The following is a 21,309-nucleotide window of genomic DNA, read 5'->3' as shown; positions in this document are numbered from 1 at the left end:
AGGCCAGATAGTCATCTGACAGAAATGCTCATTTTATGAACTTAGGCAGATTGTGAGTGGGTGGGCAGGAAGGGATGTGCTAAGTGCTTGTCTCTTGTGGCCCTTCCTTGCATACCCAGGGAATTGCTGATCACCACTGTGGAGTGGTAGGTGAATTTCCTCTAGGCCATGCTGTATTCTGGAGATTTTTGGTAGGGGGGATCACAAGCATGAAATTGGGGTCACAATGGGTAGGCAGGTATTTCTGAGTTCCTGCATTGTGCAAGGGGTTGGACTGGATGACCCTGGAGATCCCTTCCAACTCTGATTCTATGAACCTTTTCTTCAAGGTGTTCTATATGATATGGTCCACAGTGTCACACACAGTCAAATAGGACTGCCAGACTCCATAGTGGGGAGGTCAGTGAGGGAACAACATTTTATTTCTGGAGGGAAAAATTTACGTCAGTGGAAAATTGTGAAAGGGTCCGTCATTGCCACTCTCTCTCCAGCCTGGTCTAAAGGCTGACTGAAGGAATCATGGACGCATTTTAACAGGAAGATACATTTTAATAAATATTCCCCATTAACAATAATCCACTCCATTTTTAAAAACGAAGCAGCAGTGTTATTTCCCATGCTAAAGAAGAAGCAGGTACAAATAGTGCACACTGACAACAAATATGTAAAATAATTTGACAGTGTCAGATCCATTATGGCGAAGATTAATGGATCCATGCAAAGATATAAAAGCCAGGGCAAGACTGAAAGTAGGCACTAGTCTGATATTATTCGAAATTAAAATCGATGGAGACATACAAATGGGGAGAGTTAGAACACAAGGCACACACCTGGAAAGAAGCTGAATTTTAAACTATTCTGATCACTTACAGATATGAAACAGAAATAATGACATTATTAAGGAATGCTATGTCATCCCAATCTCATGCACATCTTCTTGGAAGTGTCATTGACAGAAATTTCTTCTGAGCAAGACACACACACATACTTTTTAAATATTTTCATTATTTTAATATTTACAACCTTGGAAACCCTGAATTGGGTTGAAAGGCAGCCTAAAAACATTTTACAGCAATAATGAAATATAATTGTAACAGAGATCCCATCTTCAACAGTATTTACTGCATTCATAACAGTAACAGTCATACCCACCTACGGGCCAGTTAAAAATACGTCAGTCCAAATGCTGGGAAGCCAGCTCAGCCTCAGCAAAAGCATAGCAACTGTGCATCAAAAATACTTTGAATCTTCTTTGCCTTCCATCTTTGGGCTCCGACTTTGTTTAGTATCTCCATCTACCAGTCATTCTGGTAGCGAGTGTGGTATAGTGGTTAAGAGCAAGAGCTTCTAATCTGGCAAGCTGGGTTTGATTCCCCCCTCCCCAACATGCAGCCAGCTGGGTGACCTTGAGCCAGTCACAGTTCTTTTACAGCTGTTCTGACCAAGCAGTAATATCAGGGCTCTCTCAGCCTCACCTACCTCACAAGGGGTCTTATGTGGGGAGAGGAAAGGGAAGCTGATTGTAAGCCACTTTGAGCCGCCTTGGTGGAGAAAAGCAGCATATAAAAAAACCAACTCTTCTCCTCCAACCTATCTGCAATTTAGTTGGATTAGGTTCTATGAGTGATCATGATACCAGACCTAACTCCAATTTCCCTCCATCTTGGATTCTGCAATCTCTGCTTTGGAACATTTAAGACTCTTAGAATGATACGATTTGTGGGGTTAAACTATTGTTTCTATCCATCATGCAGCTGTTAAAGGAAGTAGAAATAGTTTTAAAGAGTTCTATTTATCTGTCTGTCTAATTAATTTGACTTATATAGCACCTCTCACACCCCTTCAGGTGTGTAGAAGCTACCACTTGCCTAAGTGAACTGGCAATGTGTTGGTAGATCTCTGTACCAGAGATGGTGCACATGAACTACTTTGAAAGGCAGACTTTGTCTATGAGGAATACGTGTGGAGGACTAAGGAGGCTCTACCACGCTATACAGAATGGTTGAGCTCTTACAGACTTTCATTGTACATGCAAAGCTCTGCTCAATCTCTTTTAAATCACATGAGCACTTAATTCCCATAAAGATTATTCTCTTACCAGTGTTCAGTTAAGTAGCAATATTTCAAGTAATAAATACTGATTTGTGTGAGCAGGATTATGCATCCAAGCAAAAAAAAAAACGTTATTAGGAAATGCAAAGACAAGTCCCAGATGTTAGCACTTCAGAACTGATAGAAACATATGTAGGTTTCAGCACGGAAATCATCCACTGCACAACGATCCGTGGATTCATGGCGGATCCTTTCAACCCAGCAGAGCCAAAGATGGTGTCAACAGCTCTTTAAATACTGAATGTATCCTTGCCGTTAATAGAAGAAAAGGAGGTAATACATCTGCATGTACTTTGCAAGGCCTTGAGGAGCAGGGGGGAATACGAGGGTATAGTACAGCCAAAGAGAAGGAGAAAAACAACAACTCCTTCCCATTTAGAGACTATATGTCACTGATGAGAAAGTCACATGTGGGAAATGATAGCGCTAGAACTCCTATCTCCATCCTCTGAATAGAACAACAGCACAAGCTATCCACCAGGTACCATGAGAGGCACTTGAAAAACCCATAAACTGAATTGCAACTCCAGCTGCCATTATGTCTGATACAGACTGTCACCCCCAAAATGCATAGAGTTTGCTTACACCAGCAGACAATAATGGCTGAACTAACCCTGTTCACCTCCAAAACCCAAGAAGTCCATTCTGCCTTCTCACTGGTTGCTGTAGCTGAAATCTGTTCACCCCATTCTTGGAGTTAATTCCAAAATAGGAAGAAGCAATGAATACTGGATTTTAGACTTCACCCCATCCTGAACCATTTCAGATCAGATTCTTGACTACCCAGCATATTTCTTAATCTGGATTAAATTTCAGAACAGATTCAGGCTGGATTGTCTATCACTAGTTAACTCCCAACAGGAAAGTCACATTGCTATGAGTGCAGAACGCAGGATGAAGTGATACCTGATCTATGTACAGGGAGCTCTGCAATGGTTACTAGGTTTCTATAGATACAGGTTCATTATGAGATAATAAAAAAACCTAAAACCAATTTCTTTCCCTCTACTTCATTGTCCCATCTAATTTCACTAAACAGTACAATCTCATTTACTGAAATGGTCTCACGGACAACCAAATGGATAGCCAATTTCAATTCCTTTCATTTGGTTACACTAGCCTGGGGCAGATATACACGACAAAATTTTAAAAGATTTGAAACCAGTCAGGGTTTCTGAAATATACCCTTAGAATTGTAGGGCATTTTTGGTGGGGTGCTAATAATAGTGTTAAAACCCTTAAGCAGAGATAGAGTCTTTTAATTGGGAGTGTAGGAGATACATATGTTTAAAACTAGTTTTAATCGGTATCATAAATATGCCCTTAGTACATCATGAAAAACTGTGAAATAGAGGGCTGTAGGAGTAAGGCAGGTTTCTATTTGGGTATATATTTTGCTATTTGAATTTTGGATCTTTATTCCCACAAAAGGGAAATGAAAAAAGGTCTAAAAATGTCAGCGCCTTAGCTTTCCTATATAACTTATCTCTAAAAGTCTCCAATAATGTGTCATTATGTATCAGGCTCTCACCAGATACGCTGACCAGCAGGCAATAACACAACAGATAACTCACAGATTTCCCCAAGCCCATAGCAGCATTTCCACAGGAAATTTAAAAAGTTTGTCTACGGTTTTCAGAAGTTCACCCACAACTAATGCCTCTATTTTGGACCATTCCAACTTGACCATCTTTAGCATACAAGATCATTTCTGTGTGCTGATCAGAACGCCTGCATCTGGAAACTACTCTGCTAAGCCTGAAGATGTTCATGGCATACAGACCTTCAGCCATTTTCTGTGGCACAAGAGATTATGTATTGACCAGGAACGAACTAAAATCCGCTGGCAAAGCTGCTTTCATGATGATATGCTATCAGTGCATGACAGCACACACTGACACTCGCAAACATGTACAGCTGCCTTCTCTGTGAATCTACACACAGCTGAAAACACCCCAGAAATGTCATGCAAACCTCAGTGATACATATCAATGGGAAGTCAATGTCCAAAGGACCCTAAAGAAAAAGATCAAGGCATTCCAAAAATAACTGTGCCAGAAGCAGTACTAGATTAAACATCATAGAGGTCCTTGCAAATTGTTGCTGTTGGAGGACACAAAGCTATCCCTTTCCCTACCCAGTACCTTGGCACCTACCTACCAGTGGCTGCCTCCTATTCCAGGTACTTGCTGCCTCACCAGCCACTGGAAAGGGAATCTTTGCTTGATTTTATTAAAACCATTTATATTCCACTTTGAGCACAGAAGTGTCAAGGGTGAAATAAACAAATACAGATCACATATATTAGCAACAAAGATGAAACCAAGCAAATATCTATACTGACACCAGTTATTCTCTTGAGGTCAAATCTATCCAACCATACTAGCATCCATATGACTTACTGCAAAAGGTCACTGGAATGTGAAAGTTTTTATGGTCCACCTTAGAAGCCAAAAAGGGAAGGTACCAATTCTGCCTCATGGAGGGAACGGCATTTTGCAGTCTCAGCGTTGCCATCACAGGTTGTTAATGTGCCTCTTATTGTGCACCCATCCTATTACCTTAGTGTTTGGGTAGGTTCATGCTACAGGCAGCAGTTTATTAGGTCCCTCCATCCCAAACCACTTGGGTCAAAACTAGCAAATCGAATAAGAAGAGGAGCTGGTCTTTTGTACCCTGCTTTTTACAACCTGGAAGAGTCTCAAAGCAGCTTACAATTGCCCTCCCTTCCCCCAAAAGAGGCCTTTGAGGGGAGACTGAGAGAATTTTGAGAGAACTGTGACTGGCTGACGGTCATCCAGCTGGCTGCATGTGGAGGAGGAGTGGGGAATCCAACCCGGTTGTCCAGATTAAGGGCTGACATTTTTAACCACTGCACCAGGCTGGCTCCTCCTGGAAATGAATAGGAAGCCAATAGGAATAGGGTAGCCAAGTTTTTATCTATAGTAATGTCCCATAGGGTAAAGAAGTAAACATAACTGGCTTCATCTTGTTGTATTTGCTCCCTTGCCTTTTGTAACTTCCCTCACAGTTTTTTAGACTTTTATTACAGAACCGATTGTATATTTTATATTGTGAGTGCCATTAAAGGTTTTGTATTGTATTGTGAATAGGAAGCTCAAGGAGTTGGAACCCAATTGATATCATGTGGACAAAGTGGCTAGAGATAAATAGTAGAGTAATTTTATTCTTCTCCACCAATATATGGATGCAATACAGTTATATTGTTCTAAACCCATTTGGTTAAAAGTGTGTTAAGTCTGTTTAGACTGCACCGAAAGCTGTGTAAGAATTCTGTTTATAAACTGTGGCCACATTTTGGGCTACGTGAAGTTTCAAAAACTACTCTAATCTGGACCTTGTCTGCGTTTTGCAGCTCAAATGGCCTCATTCTTAACAATCCTTTGTACTGTGAGTGGCATATAAAGCCAACTCTTCGGAGCATTAGGATGCTCATTTTTATGCCCACCTTTGGGCAGGTCAAACAGTAATGTATGCAGGTCACACAGCAGTCTTGGGACCTATATTAAGAATGAGTTCAACACAATGCAAATGAGGGGAGGGCAACCCAGTCAATGGTAGGCACAGCAGGGCTCTTTAATCATTTTAAAAAAAAAACACTTGCCTACACCATCCCTGGTTTATAATGTGTGATGTCAAATAAATCTACTGAAAATCTAATTGCCTATTAAAACAGCAGCACTGCTGGAGCTGGGAATTAACAACAATAATGCAATATTTACAAGGAAGCAGAAATCCAGTGGACTACTCTGCTATAGCTTAAGAAGTTTGTGGCATACAGATCTTCAACCACTCACTCCGCCAGAAATTTGGGCATGACACCTCCCTCTCCATGGAGGCGCTGATCATGAGAGTAGCGTGGCTGGCATTCTGTCACCAGCACCAAGCCAAACTACTAGTGCCCTACTTTGCCCAAGAATACCTGATCACAATGATCCATGCAACGGGCACCTCTAGACTGGATTTCTGCAACTCGCTCCATTCAAGCCTACCGTTATCCCTTATCTATTTATTTAGATTTTTATACCGCCCTTCCATACGGCTCTGGGCAATTTACATAAAACCTTGTAGAACATTTACTTCTTTAATCCGCTCCCATGGATAAAAGAGTAAGGGGAGGAGTTAGGGTGGGCTCTGTCCGGGATAAAAACTCAGAGGAGCAAATCAGGAGCCGCGAAGTGGCTCCTGATTCACTCCTCCGAGTGGCACCCCAGGGCCAAGTGTCCAATTGTGCCCTATTGGACACTTGGCCCGTCTCCCGAATGCCGCACCACAGACTCCACTCTTCACGAGCCGTCATCCTCCCCAGATGGAAGCCAGGGAGGAGGCTTGCCCCACTTCCCTGGGCTCGGGGGAAAACGCTTTCCCTCCGCCTAGCCACTGCCCTTCTCCGCAAACACACCTCCATGGCGCCCTACCCCGCCAGCCGGCAGCCGCCACCCGAGCCCTTCCCACCCCCACCCCAAGCGTCCCTCCCCGGCTGCCCACGTCCGCGCCCTTCCCACCCTCATAACCCCACCAGTCCCGGAATTGTCCGCTGCCGCGCCGACGACAGACCTTCGCCCGAGCCCTTCCCACCCCCACCCCAAGCGTCCGTCCCCGGCCACCCATGTCCTCGCCCTTCTCACCCCCAAAACCCCACTCACATGCTCCCGCTTGGCTGGCTCCGGAATTGCCCACTGCCGCGCTGACAACCTTCGGCCCACGCTTCCTCGAGACTTCGCCGCCGCCGCAAATTGCGCCCACACAAGATGGCGCCACAGACGACGACGACGGCTCCGACCCGCTCCCCCGCCAGCGGCCTGCCAACGCCTCCAACGGCCAAGACAACATGCCGCCGCTGCAACGAGAACTGCCGCGGAGCTGCTGCCGTGGAGCAGCGAGACCGCCGGCAGCGGCCCGCCGATGCCTCCGATGGCCCTTGCAAAATGGTGCTGCTGCCCTGGGGACCACTGCAGAGCTGCTGCCCACACGGTGCCACGCCCAACCATGGCACACTGACCTCAACTGCCTGACCTCCCGCTGCCCACCTTGGATCCTTGACGCTGCCAGCCGCCCGAGCCCCGGTGAGTCTCCACAATGGGAAGGGCGCCGCGTGCCGACAGCCACCCCCCCCCCAAGCCAGGGCCCGTCCATCAGCCGCCCGCCCCTAACTTCACCCCCAGCTAGAGCCTGCTGTATTTTTTCCATAGAGGGCTTAATTCCTAGTAGAACATATAACAGATAAGAATAATGATATAAGATGCAAACCAGAACAGCATTTCAATAAAACAATAACACTGACAATCCCTAGATAGAACAAAACAAAATCAGAGTCCACCGGCACCTTTAAGACCAACAAACATTTATTCAAGGTGTGAGCTGAGACTAGTCTGAGGAAGAGTGCTTGCACTCAAAAGTTCACGCCTTGAATAAATCATTGTTGGTCTTAAAGGTGCCACTGGACTCTGATTTTGTTCTGTTGTGCTGCTTCAGACCAACATGGTTTCCCACTTGAATAAATTCCTAGGTAGGTTCAGCCTCTCAGTCTGGGGGGGGGAGGGGAGCAGGGGGGCCCGTAGATGTTTTGAGTAGGTCAGCCTCAAGCAAATGCCTGGTGGAGGAGATCCCTTTTGCAGGCCCTGCGGAATTGTGGAAGTTCAGCCAGGGCCATGACCTCTTCAGAGAGCTCTTTCCACCAGGTGAGGGCCAGGACTGAAAAGGCTCTGGCCCTTGTTGAGGTCCAATTTACCCCTGACTGGGGGGCATCTATTCCCCCCAGTCCCTAAAAAAGAAAAAAACCCTGATAAGGACTGAAAATGTTTCAGAAGGAACAGAATGATGAGAGCAAGTTTGCTAGGCCTCCTACCCTCCAGGCCCTTGGCAGGAGGTGGGGAAATAGGGTTGCCAGATCCAGGTTGAAAGACTCCTGGAGATTTGGAGATGGAGCCTAGGGGAGACTGAGGCCCCAGTTGGGTACAACACCATGGAGTCCATCCCCCATTTTCTCCAGAGGATCTGATCTCTGTGGACTGGAGATTAGGTATAATTCTGGGTGATCCCCAGTCCCACTTGGAAGCTGGCATCTCTAGTTGGATTAGCTGTCAATGGAAAGGGGTGGGGGAAGGACAGGGATCAGTTTTCTGCTCAAGAAAGAGAGGCTGGACTAAATGAATTCTTGGTCTGATCCATCAAACTACTTCTAATGGGTCAGACCTTGCTGAAAAGATCCATGTGCACAAGGGTGGAGATTTCTGATTTCCTCCTCAGAAGTATGGCCCCCGGCTGCAGCATGCTTACAGGTTCAAAAGAGAGAAACTTGTTACAACTTCGACATCCAATTTTTTAACAATCAGACAGTCCCATGACTAATCAAACAAGACTTTTACTCATTTCATGTAACTTGAGCCTCTCTCTCTCGGCTTCACTTGGAGACAAGGACAGTAGTTAACATGGGTGAGGTAGGAAGAGGCAGAATACCTGTTGTGATGGGAATGACAAGGTTTATTCCCCCCTTGCCCGCATCTTTTCATGAACTCGTGAGTTAAGTAGCACATCAATTACAAGGCATGATTAAGTGTGTTCCGGGCTTTACATCCTGACAAGGAAAATCACTGCCACGAGTCCATTTCAGCAACCAAAATATGCAAGGCAAATTAACAGTGATTAAAAAAAATTACATTTCTGCCTTTCATGGTTCCCAGGTGTGGGGGGCCAATTTGCGACACAGCAATTTTCATTTCTTTCTTTCTAAAAGCCCACATCTGCCAAATACGTTGGCATCCACTGAAGCTAGAAAATGAATTTCCCTGTGCAGCAAGTTCTTCCAGGGTGAATTGAGTGAAGGGCGGGCTCATAATTGTACATTTCTGGTGGGGTTTTTTTTTGTTTTTTTCTTAAATCTGGGGAGATATTTTTATCTGCATCACCAGCTGAAAACGGCTGGAAAAGATACTTTGTAAAAGCCTTCATTCCCAAGCATGTAATTATCAAGTCCTTCAACAAATATATTATATACATAAAATCACTCTTCCCCCCCCCCATGCATGTGTTCTCTCATTTTCTTGCATACACTCACACACACACACAGAGCGTTAGTGAAAAAAGCTTTATTTTAATAACAGCAAATAAAAAGGGATTGGGGGGTGATCACAGGCAGGAAATCAGAGCACTCCTGGATACATGCTGTTTCTGCTGATATGGCAGTGCAAGTGAAGGACAGTAGTTGCCCAACCACAGAAGACATGATTCCAGGTCTCCCAGACCAAAGGGCAAGAATTCTTCTGCTTAGTCGGGATGAAAATTCTTTCATAGATGTCCTGCCTGTTCTCTCCTCCCCAACCCCAATGGCCAAGTGCAAGACTGATGTCTCCAAATCTGTCTTCAGTTTGGTGAAGGAAGAAAGCTCAGACGGTACATGATGCTGTGGATCACTCCCATGACTTTTACTCATCTCATGTAACTTGAGCTCTCTCTCTCTCTCTCTCTCTCTCCCTCTCTCGCAAAACAACTTGTAGACAAGGACAGTAGTTAACATGGGTGAGGTAGGAAGAAGCTACCCTCTAAAGCTGTCATTTCCTCCAAGGTGATTGATCTCTGCAGTCTGGGGACCACCTATCATGCCAGGAGCACAACAGGCCCCACCTGGAGGGTGGCATCATTATGCCAGACACAGTATCTGTGGATCAGTGGTGCTGTCCAAATCACCTGGGAGACCCAGGGTTAAGTTCCCAGCCTGCCATGGAAACTCGGTCCAGTTACACACAGCCAAACCTACCTCACAGCATGGTTGTGAGGTTAACATGAAGGGGAGGGAAATGATGTAAACTACTTTGAGTCCCCATTGGGGAGACATGCAGGGTATAAATAAAGTAAATACATTACAAAGGGAGTCACTATGCTCAGGACTGGACTTCAGAGGTCCATAATTTCTACATTCCATCTTCTGACTCTATAGGGTTGCCAGGCTTAGCAGGGCAACCAGCAGGAAATGGGAGGGGAATATATGGAGGGCAGCAAAATCAGGACATCACTTCTGGGGGGAAACCTGACCTAAGCAACAGTTTTCCCTAGGACCGTTTATGCACTGGAGGTTTCATGCCAGGCTGCAGGCTGGAGTTTTAGTCATGGCAGGCTGCCCCACCTCTTCCTGCACCCACATGGGGGAGCATTTGGCCCAGTGCACTTCATCCACCCCCCCCCCCCGATTTGTGCTCCTGCACAGGAGCTGGGGCAATAAAGTTCCCAGTTGCTGATGGCCTGTTGTTTATTTTTCTCCAGGGGCCTGGCAACCCTAAGTATAGCAATAACAACATTTATATATAGCAAAATTTCCACTCTGACATTCTCCCATGGATGCATTTTGTTCTAATATGTGAGAAAGGGTTGCCAAGTTTTAATAAAACTTCCTTGCATACTTTGTTTCCCTTCCCACATTCGCATGGCATACCATGTTTTACAACTACAAATGTCTGGGATAGGTAAGTTATGCTTTTTCCAATATTGTGCTAAAACACCTGTTGCTGTAAATAAGTTCTTAATCAAGATCTTAAACCCTGAATTCAGGTGTTTAGGAAGAATCTCTGCAAGTGCAATTTCAGAATGGCAGGGCATCTTTTATCTTGTTATTTCTTCCACACTATTGAATATGATAAGCAATACATTTCTACCATTGGGTTAACCCTAACCCTATGGCTTTCTTTGCCTACACTGGCACAAAAAGAAGCAGGTTCTTACCTGCATCTCATCTATGCTGTGGCATCTGGTCCTTACTTATTGAGACCAAAAAATAATCTGTATGTGCGACATCCTCCATGACTGCGGATTTGGATATTGCTTTCCTTTTACACTGTGAAGAAATTGCTATCACAACCTGAGCCATGAGGCTGTCTGAAAGAAGCTCCAAACAGAATATAAAGTGGGCTTCCTCGAAAACATGAGGGTGACTAGAAGCCATTTCATGAGGCCCAATACATCAGAAAGCCAATTAAGCATACCCATCATACTTTTGTAAAATCAACATCTGAAGAGAACAGTTGCATCCTTCCAGACTGGCCATCCAACTGTACTGCTTAACTAAGCAACTGCTAGAAATATGAGTTAATGTCTATGAAGAAACAGGTGGTGATAAACCTCAAGGTTGGCCTTGGGAAAGCCCATTCTTCATTTCATTCGTTACTGGTTATCAGCATTATCCCTCTTTCAGAGCCATGTGCTTTCATATGCCAGCTTTACAGAGAAAATAATCCAATGCAAATCAAGGAATCCATACAAATTATCACAAAAATCAGAAATGTGTTTCACCTACAAAGTTATTCATGACTTTCCCCAAGATAAATGCTGTAATAACAAAGCATATTTATTTAGATACTCATGCCTGGTTATCATTGGCCCTTCTTATACAAACAAGTAACAAAGCAGCATGTCTTCATCACCAAAGCAGTTCAGGCAAAGAGACAAAGTTTAGAGAAGCTAAAGTATACCTTCTCATGAGAAAGACACCCTTTCCTTCCCAAAATGGAAGGCACAAAGGATTGAGGATGACTAACGGAACCATCTTTTAAAGGGCTGCTGTTCTGTAATTAGTAGCACCACCCTATTTCTATACAGTGTCAACAGGGCTAGCGACAGTGGCCTTTGTACAGCATCTCCAAAGACAACTGGCTTAGTCGACGGCACACGAGGCATCTGAAAGCAGTCTGATGACGAAGACCTTTAAAACACTCTTTAGGTAAGAAGGGACAGAAACAAATCACTTAGCCAAATCATTCAAAGATAAAAATAGTTGTCTTTTCAAATAAACCTAAAAACACTGGTAGCGCCTAAATGTTACTTGTATTGAACAAGTTCAGTTATATACAGTATTTGCTGGCGTATAAGACTACTTGTGGTGCAGAGTGGTAAGGCAGCCGTCTGAAAGCTTTGCCCATGAGGCTGGGAGTTCAATCCCAGCAGCCGGCTCAAGGTTGACTCAGCCTTCCATCCTTCCGAGGTCGGTGAAATGAGTACCCAGCTTGCTGGGGGGTAAACGGTCATGACTGGGAAAGGCACTGGCAAACCACCCCGTATTGAGTCTGCCAAGAAAACGCTGGAGGGCGTCACCCCAAGGGTCAGACATGACTCGGTGCTTGCACAGGGGATACCTTTACCTTTACCTTTAAGACTACTTTTCCCCCCTGAAAAACATGCCTCCAAGTGGGGGGGTCGTCCTATATGCCGGGTGCACTTCAGTACTGTAATGTAATGTAACAAACTCTATATTTAGAGTGGAAATGTTGGGGGGTCGTCTTATATGCCCAGTTATCTTATACGCCGGCAAATACGGTAAATATCTAGGTGTCATATTTCAAGCTTCAGGCTTTATGAACTCTCAGGTAGCCCATATTGCTCTGAATGCGCAAAAAGGTACAGGTGCTATACTAAAATTCTACTGGAACAAAGGTGGTAGGAATGTCCCAGCAGCTCTTAAAATATACAAGCCTAAGCCCCTGGTACTAATGTTATATGGGGCATCACTGACAATCACCAGCAATACAATTTGCCTGGAGACAGTGCAAACCAAATTTTTGAGAAATCTTCTGCAGCTCCCCAAAATTGTCTCTAATGCTGCACTGCATGTGTTTGACCATGGCTGAAGCAAGTTTACGGTCAGCTACAATACTGTACTGGCTGAAGCTGATCTTTTGTCCCAGGGGTCTATCCTATTTAATATTATTTGACTTGTTTATTGCATCATGGGTACAGAGTAAGATGACCAGATTTTAACATTGGTAAAGCGGGGCACCATTGACCGGGGGTGGGGGTGGGGGGGGGTCTTGATTTAAAATTTGGTCTATATGGAGCAACAAAAAGTTTCATAGAATGCAAAAATAGTATTGTAATATATATATTTTAATTTCAACATAAGTACAATTTGCCAGGTACCCCCAGATGTCCCTCCAAAAGTGGGACAATCTGGTCACCTTAATACAGAGCAGCCTATCAACAGGAAGTTAGGATTTTATGGTCTATCCCAACAATTTCTGCTCTCTTTGGGTTTTAACCGTGCCAAAGAATTGGTAAAGTTAAGAATACAGGAGGTAGAAAGACAGCATGATTTGAATAGAATCATTAATCCACTGCATGACATCTCTCTTCTAAATAGATTATCTTTTATGCCTTATCTTTCTAATATAGATAACTCTGAATTTAGAAGGGCATTTACATTATTGCACTACAATGCTCTCCCTTCAGCATGGGTAGAAGGAAAATATAATAAGCTTCCACCCCAAGAACGTACTTGCATTGAGAACACCAAACGTGATTTTTGATTGCTGTATTTACAACCAATTGCATCAGGAATTGCTGTATTCCATCTTCACTGACTTCAAGACAAGCCAAATTAAAGAAACTCCTTTCAGATAAGAATGTATTCTATATTATTGCCAAATATGTAAGATTAGCAACTAAATGTAGAAGTGCCTGGCTGACTATGTCCAAGGGTTAGGATGGATATATTGAATAAATGAAGTATTTTGGAATTTTTAATCAATCTTAAGTTTTGCATTTTGTACTATACACTGACTGAAATAAATGTATCTGTATCTGGCATTTGAATAAATCACTTAGCCATCATGAAACAAAACTCAAAGACTTACCTAGCCCTGACATTCCCCATTCCCTGTAGAACAAGCATGCCCAACTCTTCTGAGCCTTCACCCAGCATTGCATTAGCTTTTAGCATGATTTGTGAAGCTCTCCAGGCTTTCCCCTTTGCTCCAACTTCAAGGAGAGGCAGAGCAACAGTTGGAGGCAGAGCTATTAAATATTTTATATACAGCCATTACACAGAAATGTCACCAGCCTTCACACGTGTTATCCCTGCGAGGTACGGAAAAAGGTGAGCTAAAGTCCATTTGAAGTCCATGTGTTCCCCATGTGAACCTTCAACAGATGTGTTCTGGAAGTTCTAATCGGGGAACCCTTCTTTGCCCACTGGGCTGGTGTAATATGTAACTGATAGCCTCATGTTATATTATTAATGAGGCAACTTGTGGTTCTCCAGGGCTATTTTGGATCAAAAAAAGGTATGGGGGGGAGCTTAGCCCCACCCCCTCTGCAACCCAAAATGACCATTCACACTTGGGAATTAAGTTCCCAGTGGGGAATTCCAGGCACACATCTGCTCCTGGGTCATTGTTAGGGTCACATATCTACCTCATGGGCTTTGTAACATATTAATCAATCCTCAAAGAGGCTTTAATAAGTAATGAGGTTGCTTCCACATGGGGATTTTTCTGTCACCATGCAGAACCAGCCAGCACTATTGTTTATCAAAGACATGTCCACCTTGTCTTATGATAACGCCTGTGAGCCATGAAGGAAATAACTGGATCCCTCAATCTCTGAGGGAGCAATTGATGATTAGAATGTCAGCCTAGATTTAATGTTCAAATGTCCACTCAGCCATTAACCTGTCTTGAACCACAATAAGGGGTGGGGTATAAATGTTTTACTAAAATAATAATGCAAATTTGAGACACTCTCTCTTAGCCTAACATACAGCACAGAGTCCTTTCTCTACGCCTAGTATAAACTTGTAAGGTGTTTAAACATTCAGTGAACTTCAAGAATCATAATTTATTTTCTTTTGGAAATGACAAATAGTTTGGGAACAATATTAACCACTGCTGCACATTAACTAGAATTAAACATTTGCATTTTTAGTACTCCCACATCATTTTTATGTCAGTCCAAATAAAACTTGTCCATATGTGTCAAATCACTTATACACTTGAAGCGCAGATAAATCTCATAGGGTTCCATTTCATACATTCTCAAAAAGTAAGTGTAATTTCATAAAAACGCTCAGATTAACTGTTCGGGGAGGAAAGCAAAACGTTTAGATTTGGGAGTGGAAGTGATCAGAGACACCATTTTGGTAAATCCAGTGAAAGTTATGTTAAAAAAAGGAATAAGTGAGAAGGGTTTAATGTTGGCTAATGGGGCACACAGACATCTTGTGGTAGTGGCACGTTCAAAGCTACAGTATCAAGATGATTTTCACTCAGTGGAATCCTCAAATTAATATAAAACCGGCTTCTACAAAAAAACAAAACAAAACTCTGGACCGTTTAACATGATAATCAGTTGGAGGCAGCTGACACAAAGGCAGAATAGAAGGTTACAGTAGAGTTCACGATAGATCACATGACTCTCATAATCACTAAACGAATAAAGCCTAGTTTATACATGTAGAGACCTGAGGCGGCCTGTATCGTAGAGGTTGGGGCAGCAGGTTCCTCTCTGTTAAAAAAACGCAGCAAGTAAAGAAAGAGGTTATGTCCCTGCTATACTCATTTTCTATTCCTTTGGTGTTTCTGTGAAAGAACATTCAGAACCTACCATTGGCAGAATTGCCATAATGCATTCTACTGTCTCATTTTCCTGCATGAGTGAATCAGGCCACAGAGTCAGGAACGGAGCCATGGACAGTCCTGCACAAACCCACAATTTCTAAGTCTCAGGATACACCTCTCAGGTCACTCTATGTGTGCAGCTGGAATCCTGTGCTTAAAAAGCAGCCAGTGTTGTACACTCCCATCTCACATCTGTGCCTGGCGAGAGTTCCAGGGAATGGGGGCAAACAACCCTACACAATTTACTAGGATAGGTCATCTCATACCATGGCATAAACCAGGGGTAGTCAAACTGCATCCCTCCAGATGTCCATGGACTACAATTCCCATGAGCCCCTGCCAGCATTTGCTGGCAGGGGCTCATGGGAATTGTAGTCCATGGACATCTGGAGGGACGCAGTTTGGCTACCCCTGGCATAAACCCTCAAGTTCTGACATACGGATCAGCAACTGAAGGACCTCGGGATCAAATCTGACTCACGGGAAGTATGGAATTCAGCCCTCAGTTATCAATCCAGAGGCAAAAAGAAGCATGGAGGGCGTGGCAACAGATTTGCTGGCTCCACAGACAAAGCTCTACCTTTCTGCTCCTCTGAACCAGGCCACAAGCAACACTAGTCAGTGAGCAGGATAATAACATTGTTGTGACTTAAAATAATATCACCTGCCTTACTATATTTCAAAGCAATTCACAACACATTCCAAAAGTCCCAGGATGCGATATACGTGTTAACAGCAGCCAGCATAAAACAGGTTCGTTTCTCTAGAAATAAGGGCGTTTTTAAAAGTTAAACATCTATCTATCTCTCCATGCAGACAATAAAACCAGGATGGGCTTCCAGTATTCACGATGGTCCTGGCAACTAGCAAAGCAAAGTGATATCTGTATTAGGCTCAACACTGGCAACAAAAATAATTCCACATTACAGCGAAAGTCCGAAATTCAGTGGACGCTGTTGGGAAGATGTGAATGGCCAACAGTCCAAGATGGAATTTTGGGTCATTCACAAAATGAAAGGAACATCAATTAACATGGACGGACACCTCAATGTGATGACCAGCGTTCACTGGTATATATCCCAACAGTGACGAAAAACGTATGTTCAGATATTCACAAACAAAACTGTGCCAGAGCGGAAGTTTAGACTAAGCATCTTCACATTTTGCTCAAAGTAGAGTCTGTGGAGCTGTACAGTTTCGCTACTTAATAACAGGCTTATCTGAGAAACAAAGACAGACCAAGCACCTTAATAACTGTTATAAAAGCCACACTGCACAGTGTTTTCAGACATCTCGTAAAAAGCACTTGCTTTCTTTCTTCATTGATTCATTTTTATCTAGATGGTCAAAGGAACTTGCAAGGGAAGCAGTTTCTGTATGACAGTAGGTAACCAGCCTAAACATCATTAACCACTTAAAGCAATCTGCTGGCACAATCTACTATGGCAAATATGCCTGCACCATGCTTTGATAAAATAGCTTTCAGATGGCAGCAGAGATAGAGTGTCTGCAAAATCAATTGCAAGGTCTGCTAACATTTGTTTCATTTTCTTCATCTAGATCAGAGAGCCAGTTTGAAAATAAACCATCCTTCCCAGATTTGCGATACCCCCCCCCCATTTCCCCCAGAGTGAAAGTTTTCAGTAGGGAAGTGGGCAAAGCCGGAAAAAAGAAAAACCGCCTTAGAAAATGAAGAAAGCGGCAAAATTTAGTGCAACTGCATTTTATTGTCCACCACCTTCTTCTTCCAAGCATTTTACAATCAGATTTCCTGGGATAGCTGCTCAGCCTCCAAAATCCATCACGTTTTTAAAATGGCCATTAACCCTTATTTCTGGGATCGAAAGGACAGAAATAAAAGCAGCTTTTTGAAAATAAACCACAGGAGTGCCATTTGTCAAGGCCACAAACAAACTTTATGGCTTGTGTGTAAAAGGGACACCATAAAGCCATTCCTGATGTGTGCACCAGCTCCATAGAAGTGCATGGCCATAATATTTAGTGTGTGAAAGAGTCTCTATTAAAGAGGCAATTTTCTAGCACAGGAAAGTCAGTGATGCGTTGCAGCAGGTTAGGCTGAAAAACCATCACTGGAAGCAGCCCTTGACATCAAGATTCTGAGTTGGCAATCTGTCTATATTTAGCATGCTCATTTACTATGCTCTCTCACACATAACACCATGCTCTCTCGCTCTCTCTCCTTTCAGTGAAAATCCAGCCTTATAGTAAGAGGAGAAATACAACCGGCACCCAGCTACATTTCAAAGCCTCCATAAAACATGTAAGCTGTAAAAAACAAACCAAAAAAAAGGGACTTCGAAGAGAGCTCCGTACAGAACGGCATAGTTTCCAAGGTTACAAAGTCAAATTCCTTATAGGCAAAGAGAGCAACGGGGCTCGTCCAAAGCCGCCTGTTATCAACGCGTGGAAGTCGCACCACTATAAAAAGATTAACTCTTGCCTTTCAGTTAAGATCAGGCTTGGCATTTGTGAATACAGTTTTAAGAATCAAATTGCCTTTTTAAAACAATCTCTGATGAAATTAACCCGGGGGGAGAGAGCAGCACTCACCGAAATCTGACTGCAAATCCTTTTTCAGTCCGCAAAGCATGGTGTCTCCCGTGATCTACCGGAGCACTGAGCCAATCTGCGAGGCGCCCCTTGCTCGACTTCGCCTTGCCTGGCCCGGGAGTCACATTACAGCAGTCCGTCGCTCCCTGTGGAGCGCGAGGGTCCCCCTGCCCAAAGGATACGCTCCGCCACTTAAAGGGAACAAAGTCCTATTGACACACCTGACAAATGCGCCAGTCGAGTCCCGAAATGGAACCGGGAAGACTCAAATCAGGATCTCGGGAAGATCCAATGAAAAAAATCAAAACAAAGCCGCTTTTTACAAAGAAAGAAATCCAGCCAGAGAGCGACCGCCCTGCCTTGCCACGAGGCGCAAAACAGCACGAGAGTTGAAACCGAGCTGGCAGCCCAGGGGCAGAGCGGCACGCGGGCTCCCCTGCCCACCCGGCAGCGCCCGCCTAGCGGGGACTCCGCGCCCGGCGAGGATTCCAACTTCGACCACGTTGCGCGAGAGCAGCAGCAGCAGCAGCAGCAGCAGCCATGAGCCGAGCGCGTCTGCCCGGCGGAGCCTTTTGTTGCTCCGGCCCACGAATGCAGCGCAGTCCCCGGGGGAGGCGGGCGCTAAACCCGGGGGTCGCTTCCCCAGTTCGGTCTCGCCGCACGCGCCGCGCAGCGATAAACGCACCCGGCCCCAGAGCGCCCAAGTTGCAGCAACATTTCGGGGGGCCACGAGGAGGCGGCGGCGGCGGCGAGGAGCGCTGCAGTGTTGCTGCCGCTTTGACACTCGTCCCTCCCCCCCACCCCCCTGACTGCGCGGCCTCCCGCACCTTTCAAGGCAATGTCAGCAAGCCGCTGCCGCCTGCGCGTTCGCCCCCCGCCCTCAGCGCAGGCACAGGAGCAGAAGGCTGCAGCTCCACACACTGCCTGGCCGGCTGACTCGCGTGAACTCTCCTCGGCACGGCCAACTGGCCCCCGCCGCACAAGTTCACACTGCCCAGTCCCCGCTCTGGCAAAGACACAGGGTTTGAGCCACTGCAGGCAACGGGCGGCGGGATGGATACACTATAGAAAGGGGGGAGGGCGGAGTAAGATAAGGAAGGCTGGCCCGGTAGCCAAACAATAGGTGTCCCGGGCAATTATAATTAAACCAACCGTTTACGTTATGGGAGGGGCGGGTCCTTTAATCATGACTGAATCCCTTCCCTCAAAAATGCCGTTGTGGTCAAAGGATGCTTTGAGCAGCACCTTAAGTACCAGAGAGAGTTTCAATAATGCCAGCAATGGCACAGGTGCCTGAGGTGGCAAGGGTGGGTTTAAAGACCACCACCCACGGCAGCTCATTAGCTCATTCTTGGAAGCCCCTCCTCCAGGACCTGTGTAGGGGCTGGTTTCCATCTTGGAAGTCGAACAGGGAGAGAAAGAAGGGGAGAAGTTATGTTCATTTGCCTCCCATTATATATATATATAAAAAGATTGTCAATCCATGTTTCCAGTTCTCAGGCATTATCTTCCCACTGTATGACAGAAAAGCCAGCTAGCACTTACTGGTTTCCCCTTCCCACCCCTATTTTTGCACGCTGACACTGCAGAATGACTGCCATGTAACTGGTCTGAAGGGAAGCACATCTTGTGCTCTAAGCACGCAGTTATCACATTCAGGTGGACTACAACTAGCAGCAAGGAGGCACCAAAGGCCAGGCAATGCTCAAGGAAGGTGCCAAACCAAGGTAAGAAATATAGGAAACCCTTCATGATGGCCTCATTTCCCCACACTTTGGATGCTGGACAAGATTTGGCCCAAGTGTAGTGCTTAGGAGTCATGCATTTCCACAAGTTAGGCACTAATTTAACTCCTATTAAAATTCAGAATTCAGAATGCTTTGCTTTGGTTATCTTCTGGCACGCAGCAGATGAACATTGCCTTCTCCAAAGCATCCATCCTGGTTTCCCTTAAAATTGCTCTGAGGAGATATATCCAGACAGATGACCAAGAGCTGGGCAAAGTTACAGTCTTGATTGCTTTTAAGATCAGTGTATCTGGACCTTCACCATAATCTCCAAGCACTTTCCATTCCTATGTACTGTCTCATTCTAGAATTTCAAGCTTGAGTTTTCAAACAGCCTGTTCATAATTTTAACAATTATGTCCATAGTTTTACATGTGCACTAATCAGTTATGTGCAGTGTGTTTTAAAGAGATACAGGGACAGCTTGGAAAAGGATAATCAAAGAGCTTGGTTACATGTTTCTAATAAAGTTAGCAAGGTACTGAAGGTGAATGCTGCTGCAGAATAGGTACAATGGTGCAAATTGCACATTAGCCTTAAGGAAAGGCAAACTGTAAGAAGGATGGGAGGGAAAGCAGCAACTGACACTGAGAACAGGAGAATTTGGTCCTGATGAAACATGGGACATTTATTTAATGAAGCAGAATGGAAGAAAAAACCCTAGTGCTGAACGGGATTCAGTATTATAAGGGATCATAAGAAGTGATATGGATTCTCCACTCTTTCATACATTTGTTAATATTAGGAAAAGTAACCAGCATGCTTATTACTCACAGTGTGCTCTGTTCTCTGTGAAGGTCATTGGACTGCGGTGAGCAGGATTTGCCGGGGCTAACTATTCTGTTCACGCTATGCCACCAAAGACTTTTTTAGATTATTATTTGACAATGTGTGGACATTGCAAAACATCACCCAAGATACAAGCATAGAAAGGGCTCACTTCAGAGCAACATCTTCCCCATAGAACTGTGACACAAGTTTACCTTTGAACCAACTCACTCACTTTGGGTTAGACCCTTCTAAGCCCCCTAAAGTGAGCAAATCAACAACCAAAGCACATACAGTACAATTTTACCCTGTCATTTGTTATTAAGGAGGGGGGGGGCACCACCATGGTAATCTTTTGATAGACTTAATTAGCTGGAGATTGCAATTAGAATCCCTTCATACAGCACAGCATTCTCCAAGGAGGATAATTGTGAGAGTTTTGGAAATTCTTCAGAAAAAATGGATATATTTGGAAACTACTAATTTGGAGTGGGCACACTGTACTGTTGCAAATGACAATGAAGTTGATTGTATTAACAGTGGATTCCTTTACAAAGAATCTTGCCCCCTTCCCAAGAAGCCTGAAGAACACATGAAGAAATCTGAATACTCTACCTCTATTGAAAACAGATCAGATTTCCTCCACCCCATCAGATTGAAGATGCAGGTATCAA

General features: G+C 44.5%; 1 protein-coding gene across 8 annotated transcripts in view; it reads right to left on the bottom strand.

Annotated features, from left to right (window-relative positions):
* GRIP2 (glutamate receptor interacting protein 2) overlaps positions 1-21,309 on the bottom strand; it is a 496,366-nt gene that overhangs the window by 131,351 nt on the left and 343,706 nt on the right. The window contains exon 1 of one of the 8 annotated variants that reach the window (XM_077325342.1): positions 18,081-18,848. The exons of the other annotated variants lie outside the window; for them this stretch is intronic. Within the exon in view, the coding sequence (XP_077181457.1) occupies positions 18,081-18,120 (40 nt within the window). The 5' untranslated portion in view covers positions 18,121-18,848. Of the gene's footprint in view, positions 1-18,080; positions 18,849-21,309 lie in introns of those variants that run through there. 8 annotated transcript variants of the gene reach the window in all.

The sequence above is a fragment of the Paroedura picta genome, chromosome 3 (genome assembly GCF_049243985.1).
Source record: "Paroedura picta isolate Pp20150507F chromosome 3, Ppicta_v3.0, whole genome shotgun sequence".
NCBI lineage: Eukaryota > Metazoa > Chordata > Lepidosauria > Squamata > Gekkonidae > Paroedura > Paroedura picta.
The sequence above is the reverse complement of the archived record's forward strand: the minus strand, read 5'-3'. Positions and strand labels throughout refer to the sequence as shown.